The 10,000-nt window shown below is 48.2% G+C and overlaps 1 protein-coding gene across 1 annotated transcript in view; it reads left to right on the plus strand.

Moving 5' to 3' along the window:
- Positions 1-10,000, plus strand: part of nos1 (nitric oxide synthase 1 (neuronal)) — a 38,368-nt gene that overhangs the window by 59 nt on the left and 28,309 nt on the right. Inside the window, exons 1-3 of the mRNA XM_062543947.1 lie at positions 1-687; positions 2,872-3,019; positions 8,360-8,488. The exon at positions 1-687 is cut by the window's left edge and continues 59 nt beyond it. Coding sequence (XP_062399931.1) covers positions 1-687; positions 2,872-3,019; positions 8,360-8,488 — 964 coding nt within the window. The remainder of the gene's footprint in view (positions 688-2,871; positions 3,020-8,359; positions 8,489-10,000) is intronic.

Raw genomic sequence — 10,000 nt, forward strand, 5'->3', positions numbered from 1 at the left:
CTTCAAGCGCAAGGTGGGTGGCCTGGGCTTCCTGGTCAAGCAGCGCGTGTGCAAGCCGCCGGTCATCGTGTCCGACCTGATCCGGGGCGGCGCGGCCGAGGAGTGCGGCCTGGTGCAGGTGGGCGACATCGTGCTGGCCGTCAACAACAAGCCGCTGGTGGACCTGAGCTACGAGCGGGCGCTGGAGACGCTGAAGAACGTGTCGGCCGAGAGCCACGCCGTGCTGATCCTGCGCGGGCCCGAGGGCTTCTCCACGCACCTGGAGACCACGCTGAGCGGCGACGGTCGCCAGCGCACCGTGCGCGTCACCCGGCCCGTCCTCTTCCCCGCCTCCAAGTCCTTCGAGCGCGGCGGCCCGCCGCTGAGCGCCAGCTGCAAGGAGCTGCGCGCCATCGAGAACCTCTCGCTGACCCCGGTGGCGTCCGGCGTGGGCCCGCGCAAGGAGCCGGCGCCGCCGCCGCCGCCGCGCTCGCTCGTCCCCCTCATCGAGCAGGACCCCCTCCTGAGGGACGGCGGCGGCGACGGACTCAACTCGCCGCTGCTGCTCAACGGCGTGGAGGAGAACAACGACCTGCTGAAGGAGATCGAGCCCGTGCTCAAGCTCATCAAGAACAGCAAGAGGGAGCTCAACGGCGACGGACAGAGAGCCGCAGTGGACCGCAGAGACGCCGAGGTCCAAGTAGACAGGTAATGATCACGCTCCATCCTAAAGGACCCACACAACTATGTAGCCAGTTAGAACTGCAGGCCAACATGACTAGAACAACGATGTTGTATGGCATGGTCTGGTGGATGCCGTATTTTGCTTTCACAAATGTGTTATGAATAGTAGCTCTCCAAGTCAAATGTTTGTGACTTCTAAAAGTAGGCTATATTAACCTTTAATAGTAAATGACTTTAGTGCAGTACTTTAAGTGCCTCTTCATATGAAGGGTGATGCCCAGGAGTTCCTCAGGCACACTACTTAACTTTAATTATAGATAAAGACTAACAAATCATTACAGTGAGAGAGATGTCATGGAACACATTAAACAGATATTCAGATTATTCTTACATCAACAGCCTTGATTGTGCCAAATGATAATGCAAATAAGGAAATATGCAGAGCCATGGGATATGCCACTGTCTGAACCGATTCAGGCAGTAAGCATTAATTAGACCTACTTTAGACTGAGAGGAATGTATTCGATTTTAGATTAGTTTAGGAGAAGGATAATTACTGTAATGGATAAATGTAGGTCTCGTTAACATTCAGGATTTCTGATTGCTTCTGTTGCATTGTGTTTTGTGTGTTTTTTTCCCTTTTCCATCATTTGCTTTTGTGCTTTTAATTACTGCATTTGAAAGCATGGCAGATTGAACGTTAATTTGCGACATACTCAACTCAAAACGATGTGAACTCACAAGTTGTCCTCACTTTCTTCGCTCCATCCTCCGAGGTTAATCATTTTTTTCCAGGGAATTAACACTAATGTGCCTGTACTGAACTCCCTGCACCCCTCGCGAGCCCGTTCGCGAGCCCATTCTCCGTTGAAACGATCCTCTGATTAGTGGATGAAGTGAACTGCGTGAGTGTTTTCTATTGGACCACCAGAATGAAACGGAACATAACATTCTAGAGGCAGAGAGAAAGAGTCCGCTGACCAAATTGACTCTGATAATGTCATCCATTTGGAAAAGTTCCTCATTAAGTATCAAAGGCTGGATCCATTTTTAGAGAGAGTCTTGAATAGAGAGAGAGAGAGAATGAAAAAAATTGGGACTATTGATTCAAGGGCTCTTCTCCAGGGACCTTTTTCATTCTCAGACTTTGTCATTTGAAATGAAACAGGCTTGCACTTAATCAAACATCAAGGTTTTGAAGCAACTGATAAGTCATGGAAATAAAAAAGATATTCATGTCAGACAAAATCAAGCTTATACTGGGTTTATAGATTTGAGGTAGACCAAGGAAGTTGATGGTTTGATGTGACAGATTAGTCTAGAAAAGAGTGACGTTAATTTGTGTGTGATTGAAGAAAAAAAAACATGAAATTTTGAGACTCAAAGGCATCAGTGAGGAAGAGAGAGAGAATTGGAGAAAAATAGAGAGGGAGATACATGGTAATATAGAGAGTAAGAGAGATTGTGTGTGTGTGTGTTGTGTGTGTGTGTGTGTTTTGTGTGTGTGTGTGTGTGTGTGAGTGTGTGTGTTTTGTGTGTGTGTGTGTGTGTGTGTGTGTGTGCGTGCGCGTGTGCGCATGCGTGTGTCTCTCACAAGTGCTGAAGCCGCCCATATGAGTCACCTGAACGCTGCTGGACAGAGCTAGTTTATCAGTTTGACCTACAAGGACCCCTCTCTCCAACACCCACCAGCAGTTTGCACCATGACCCCCCCCTCCCCCTCTCCCACCCACACACACACACACACACACACACACTCATATCCCTCTGCAGTTTTTGCCTCTGTCTACCTGGCCAGTGCCTCTTATCTCACTCGGTTTGTAAATATGTGACCATGGCTCCCAAGATGCAATTCTGCCTTGATAAACACACGCTCAAGCGTGTTTATTAAAAAGGGCTTTTATTGGACCAGTATTTAGTAGACGACAGTTTGTGATGTTACTCTCCCAGGCTGAAGTAAACAAGGCAGCAGATGCTGGAGTGTTTAGCATGTGCCCTTCAGAAAGGTGGGCCAGTGACTTTGGAGGCATGGGGGAAGAAATGCCTGACTAATGGACCTCAGGGAACAGATGTTTGGGTGTGGGGTATCCTGACGCAAGCCCTGTCTGCCTGTCTGTCTGTCTGTCTGTCTGTCTGTCTGTCTGTCTGTCTGACTGACTGTTTGTCTGTCTGCTCTCCTGTCTGCCTGCCTGCCTGCCTGCCTTACAGGGATCTGTGCCTGGGAAATGGCATGACCTCGCAGCTGGCGTCCGATAACGACAGAGTGTTTGATGACCTCTGGAGGAAGGACAACATGCCCACGGTGCTCAACAACCCGTACTCTGAGAGCGCCGACGATAGGGGAGCGCCGCCCTCGGTGTGCGTAAGTGAACACTTTTTCAACAAGTTGGTCTTAATGCTGCGTGTGCCATCAAACGGGCTTATGCAGGTCAGAGATGGTAGACTGAAGGCACAAGAATATACCAAGACAACATGTTCTGTACGACAGCATTCAGTGTGATTTAGTGCGTGTGTGTGTGTGTGTGTGTGTGTGTGTGTGTGTGTGTGCAGCCTGTTTGTTGGTGAGCATTGGGTAACTTCTTCCAGTGAACACCTTTACCCTGTGTATCTGCCTAGAGGGCAGAGGGGGTCAGTGTCATGCCAATCAGTGTGTGTGTGTGTGTGTGTGTGTGTGTGTGTGTGTGTGTGTCCATGTGTGTGATAGACGTGTGTGCGAGTCAGACCTGGCTCTCTCTCTGGATCTTGTCACCTGAGTCTCTCTCAGCCTGAGGGCCATAAAGATGTCGAGGCACGACACTTGCAGAAGCAGGAGAGCAAATGTTTCTCACACATCCTAGATAGAGAGATAGAGAGATAGGTTGATAGGTTGATCAAGTAATAGATTGATTAATAGATCAATATATATATAGAGATAGATAGATATCTCTAGATATAGAGAAAATAGGAGAGCTAGATAAGGACATAGATTGATAGATAGAGAGAGAAAATGAAATGATGGAGATGGAGAGTAAGAGTGAGAGATACTGTATAGAGAATGAGAGAGAGAAAGGGAGAGAATGAGAGAGAGAGAGAGAGCAAGAGAGAGGGTGAGAGAGAGAGACAGAATGATGGAGAGAGAATGAGAGAGAGGGAGAGAGAGAGGGAGTGAAAATGAGAGAGAGAGAGAGAGGGGGAGAGAGAGAGACAGAATGATGGAGAGAGAAAGAGAGAATGAGAGAGAGGGAGAGAGAGAGAGGGAGTGAGAATGAGAGAGAGAGAGAGAGAGGGGGAGAGAGAGGGGGAGAAAGAGAGAGAGGGAGAGAGAGAGAGAGAGAGAGAGAGGGAGAAAGAGAGAGAGAGAGAGGGGCCAGGCCTGAGGCCGGCCCGTAGTGCTCGTGCCACTTGTGTCCTAATCCACACATGGTAGTCAAATCCTCCCACTTGTGACGTGCATAAGCACAAGCTCCTTGAAAGAGAACCGGATGGACAGCAATGATTCCCGAGAAGAGTAATGAATGCGTGCAGCTGCGGCCAGCACACACACACACACACACACACACACACACACACACACACACACACACACACACACACACACACACACACACACAGTCAATCCCTCTGCACTCTGTTCGTGATGCAGCCTCTCCAGGCAATTAACCCTCTCTGAGAGTCAGAGTATGTGTGCAAGACAGTGTGTGTGTGTGTGTGTGTGTGTGTATGTGTGTGTGTGTATGCATATGTATGTTTGTGTATGCACGGTTGAAGAGGAGGCAGAGAGGGAGAGAGGGAGCGAGGGAGCGGGTGGACCAGAGAGGCTGGAGTGAGTGGGTTTTGGGGATGAAGGGATGGAGAGATGGAGGGATGGGAGGTTGGAGGAGGAAGAGAGTAAAGCAGAGAGGTTGAAGTGTGTGTGTGCACGTGCGTGCATGTGTGTGTGTGTGTGTGTGTGCATGTGTGTGGTGGTGATGGTGGGAAGCAATTTTACAGACAGGAGGTTGCGGGGGTGAGAGGTTGGAAGAGGAAGAGAGTAGAGGAGTGTGTGTGAGTGCATACGCTTGTATGTGTGCGTGTGTGTGTGCGTGTGTGTGTGTGTGTGTTTGTGTGTATGTGTGTGTGTGTGTGTGTGCGTGTGTGTGTGTGTGTGTGTGTGTGCTTGTGTGTGTGTGCTCGTGTGTGTGTGTGTGTCCTGGTGGTGGTGGTGGGGCGCACTTGGCCAGGCGAGAGGTTGGCGGGGGTGAGCGGGCGGCTGGAGCGGAGAGCTGCTAGTGCTGGAGTGTGTGTACACAAACAGGCTGACGCGAGGTCTCGTCCTGAGGCCAGGGCCCTTAAAGTGGCTCTCAGAGCAGCGGAGGCTGACCGCCGAGCATGTGTCACGACCACGCCAGCCTGCTGTGCGGAGCAGTGACCAGGGCAGTGGTCAGTCAGGAGCCAACCAGCCATAGAAATCACCAAGTGGCTTTGCTTTCACCTTGACTTCCACTAACTTGGAGGGGGAGAGGAGCATTTCTGCAGCATATTCATGCATGTCTTAGTGAGAGAACTGGTGTGCTGCTCAGAGGAAACGCAAAACAATGGACATGAGGCATAAATCATCTTTTGTGTGTGCTTAAGTGCTTTATCATGAAAGGCCCGTTTGACAAGCCTGCGTTGCTCAACATGGCCATCTCTGGCTGGTCACAGTGGTGGGAGGAAGCTTACTGTAGGGAGCCATTTCTGGGCGGAAATTAATTTAAGGAGTGTGTGCTGTGTTCCTTCGATAGTGTGAGGCTGGCATTTCAAGCAAAAAGGTGATGTTCGTTCCATTAAAAAAGAGTCCAGGCTGTGGGCTTTGGAAAGTGTCTTAGATGAGACACTTGATTGTGGCATGTATCACTGCTGCTGATACCTTGAATTGAATTGAATTGAATTGAATTGAATTGAATTGAATTGAATTGAATTGAATTGAATTGAATTGAATTGAATTGAATTGAATCGAATTGAATTGAATTGAATTGAATTGAATTGAATTGAATTGAACTGAATTGAATTAAGTTAAATCAAATTTAATGAAATTTAATTAAATTAAATTAAATTAAATTGAATTGAATTGAATTGAATTGAATTGAATTGAATTGAATTGAATTGAATTGAATTGAATTGAATTGAATTGAATTGAATTGAATTGAATTGAATTGAAGGGTTTTGGACCGTGGGCCAAACCTGGCCTGGATCTGGCCCAGATCTGTCTCATCTGATCATGCCAGTTCAGAGCTAGTCTGTCTCTGGGGTTCCCCTGCTGTAGCCGGAGGGGCTGTGTGGTTTGTTGGCTGCTGGACTTCCCTCTGAAGGCCGCAAGAGTCAGTGTGGAGACCCTGGTGCCTTGGCAGCATCCAGCAAGGAGCGCCAACGAGCCCAAGCTTTGATTGCTGCTCACTTCAGACCCGCCACTCCCTAGGTATCCCTCAGACACACACTTCAAAAGAAAGATTATGACTCACACGCTGGGCAGGAAAGTTGCGGTTTATTTCTCCTCGAGTTAACTTTCTCGGATGTGATGTGTGTGTCCACGTGTGGATGTGAGTCAACTGGCATTTGACTCGCGCACGACAGAGGTACCGCTTTCGCGTAATGCGTCTCCTGAGCTATCGCCCTCCATGTACCAGTCGGCTGGACATCGTAAGCACTTCTGTCAACAAATTAACAGTTCAGTCGTTGTCAGCAACATCACTTATTTATTTGAGCCTCATGCTTGCTTCTATATTTGAGCCCGAGGCTGAAGGCACTGAGAAGTGGGATGCTGATTTAAGCTAGTGTAGATTGTCAGCAGACCATAATGTAAGCAACAACATGCTCCGCTGCGGATCTGCAGTAGAAAAATAAGGTCGATTTTTTTCAGCTGCAGTCTGACTCTCATGTGTCTATGGAGCCGTCATTTTAAAAGTTATCGGAGCAGATTAAGAAGATGATATGAAATGATTTAACGCTGAATATGCCACATTTGAAAATAGTCGTTAGGGGAAGGAATTCACCTTAAAGAGACGACAGTTAATTGCCTTACCGTGTGAATTCTGGCTTTCTAAAGTCCCTTTTTATTGAGAATACTGTAGTGGGAGAGTGTGGGCGTTGCATAAATTACAAGTCTAATAAGTAGGGGAGAGATGTTGGTCCCTATCACTGGGTACCCACTTTTTTCTCTGATGCAAGTGCCTTTTAAGCTCCCTTTCATCGCAGATCTTTAATGCACATTAATTAATAATCTATGAACAAGACGAGTCAAATTACAGTCCGTTTTTCAATTTCCTTTGTGGCCTCAACTCTGAAGTTTGTCTTTCTCTTTCTCTTTGACTGTCTCTTGAAACATGCATAGCCATCCCCCCACATACACACACACGCACACACACAGGCACACACACACATTCACACACACATTCACACACACACACACACACACACACACACACACACACACACACACACACACACACACACACACACACACACACTCACTCATACAGAGTTTAAACAACTTAATTCACCACATCTGGTTCACCACACACTCATCTGATGGGAGTTAATGAGCTGTCTTTGTTCTTGGAGTACAATAGGCGATTCAGAGTGCACAATGTGCGGTCTGTGAGATAATGATCATATACATGGCCTGGTTCACGGCGAGGTGTTAGCCCTCTGCGTCGCCCGCTTATAACCACTATTGTGCTCTGAATCAAATCGATTCAAAGTGAGCGCCTCTCGTTTTTTTTTCCCTTGTAGGACAGTTGCACATCAATGAGCTCCGATTGACATTCAAACACAGTCACTTCCTACAGGGAAAAATGCTACAATTATGTTGGCATTCAGGTGGCCGTGCTGGTAGTCTGCAAATTGTGGGCCTTTGCCGAGATGACAGTGGGGTTTGAATGGGATGCGGATTGATTTTCTTTTGATCTCGGGGACTGTGAGGTTCAGGATCGCACGCTTGCTCTTCAATGGAAACCTTCCTCAGGACAATGTGCTTTGGATGGAGCTGAGGCACTTTGCAGTTGTTCTGCTGTACACTCCTTGTGACCCATCGCAGACAACTGGAATTCACTGTGCAATTATGTGAAACGGAAATTACAGTGTATATCGGCATCAACTCTTTTACTGTAATCGTTCACCTCTTTCATGTCTTGTGTGTATTTTGACCATAAAGATAGAGTACGTTTTTTTTTATGATGATAATTGCAGGATTTTATCTGTTGCATTGTTAAACAGGTGCTCAATACATTCAGACATTTGCATCAGTGAGAGCCTCATCAACTTGCTAAGGTCTGTTTCATATTGCCAAGTCGCATTTGCGTTGCTTAACCACTGCGGCTCATGTTTGTGAACAGTACGTGGCTTCAGATTGCCAGCGTGACTGCTGCTACTGCCACAACTTTATCTTTCAACAGTAAGTTTGAACTGCTTACTGCTTACCTCGGGCGTGAAAAATAGGCTTGATGCCGAAAATGTCTAGATGACAGGCTTTTTGAGCTGGGCCCGACTCGCTTGTCATGCAGGCAGTGCGAATACGCTTACCTCTTACTGTAACAGGGGCACGGAAATGAAAATCAACACAACAGGTAACACAGACACAGCACAACACAGAAGTAGGCAATGTGAAACAGGCCAAGCAGTTAAGTGCTAATGGAAGGCGCGCTTGAGATATTGACGCGTTTCTTAAATGTTTTTTTTCCATTTCAAGCCTCTGAGCCAGGGCAGGACATCGCCCAACAGAAACCTGGTGAACGGCAGTCCCTCCAAGTGCCCGCGCTTCATGAAGATCAAGAACTGGGAGAGTGGCACGGTCTACAGCGACACACTGCACCTCAGTGCCAGCAACCAGGTACTCCGCTGTGACATCAATCAGCATCGTTTAATCACCCGTCCAACACCACACACACACATCGCATGCTTGAGAAACATCCTCACAGGGATTTACTTTAACGGTCGTCTGGTTGCCCTGGGCAACCGGATTTTAGCCAATTGCCAGCTATTTCCTGGTCCCTGGTGGCCTTTCTTGATTGCCACTTTTTTATTCACAAAAGTAGTGCAAGATGCCACACATGCTCAGAAGTTGGTTGAGGGCGCCTTCAGTTCAGATTGTTCAGGGACAGTTTCTCATTCTCAATCTCATTATCAATTGTCATCAAATAGATTTAGAAGCATTAGCACAACAACCAAAAGACAATCAAATGTGAACCAAACTCATGGGCTCTAGCTAAAGTACACGCCGCTGACAGAGTTTTAGTTCTATCAGCACATAATCATTATATTAGTGTGTGTGCGCATGATGATGATATGCAAGTTCCTGGGCTCAGAGGACTCAGTGGGTGAGCACTCTTAGAGAGCGTCGATCGACCCAAACAGCGATGTGATGCCACAGGAACGGCTCTGCCCCAGACCTGGCCCTGCTCCGGCTCGAGTCCGTTCCCGAGACACATCACGCGCCCGGGCACCATTCCATCCGCACTCACAGGACAGCTGACGCTCCCCGCTCTCCCCCGGCTGTGCCCGTGCCACTGAACCGCTTCCATGACTAGTGTGTGGGCCCCCTACCAGTGGCATGTGCGGATGGTGTAATTGGCAGTGTGCTGACTTCTTAGACGTGTTATTATTGTACGGCACGTCACAGGACACAGGAGTTGCAGAGCAGAGTTTGAGCCCCGGCGAGTGGCACTCTCGATGACGAGGAGAAAAAGGCAGCTGCTTGGCGCGAGCCCCTAGTGTTTCATGACTGGCGGAAGCGCTCAGGCGCAAACGATTCCTTTGTTTTATTTTTAACACTATCCACCAACCTCCCTCCCTCCCTCCCTCTCTCTCTCTCTCTTTCTCTCCCTTCCTCCCTCCCTCTCTCTCTCCCTCTCTCTCAACACATTTTTCTTTTTACTGTTGTGAGTGAGTCAGTCCAATCAGCTTGTCAGTCTGTCAGTGCTTTAGACGGTCAACGGGGACAGCAAATCAATCAGTAATTTAGTCCGACAGTTAATTTAGTCAATCTGACCAGTTCTGGGCGAGACGTGTCCTTGTGACATAAAAGGGGGGGGGAGGGGGGGGGGGTTAGCCTCTTTAGAGTTTACAGGCCGGAGAAGAGTAAGAGAGCAGACCGGGTGCGGTTTTTGGGTCACTTTTATGGGACTTGGTTGGTCCGCGGCACATTCCTTTAACGGCCCGAGTGGGAGCTCTAGCGTGACGGGAGGACCTCGCTTTAGCAGCGCCGGGTTTAGCGTTAAATTCGCACTTGTGTCACGCTTGGACGTTGCCGTTCCCCCCCTTCTAATGTATTCAGCGCATTAGCAGCTACCCAAAGTGACAGTGCACATCAAATCTAATCTTATTACACTGACCATATGAACTC

This window comes from Sardina pilchardus, chromosome 8 (assembly GCF_963854185.1).
Source record: "Sardina pilchardus chromosome 8, fSarPil1.1, whole genome shotgun sequence".
Classification (NCBI taxonomy): Eukaryota; Metazoa; Chordata; class Actinopteri; order Clupeiformes; family Clupeidae; genus Sardina; species Sardina pilchardus.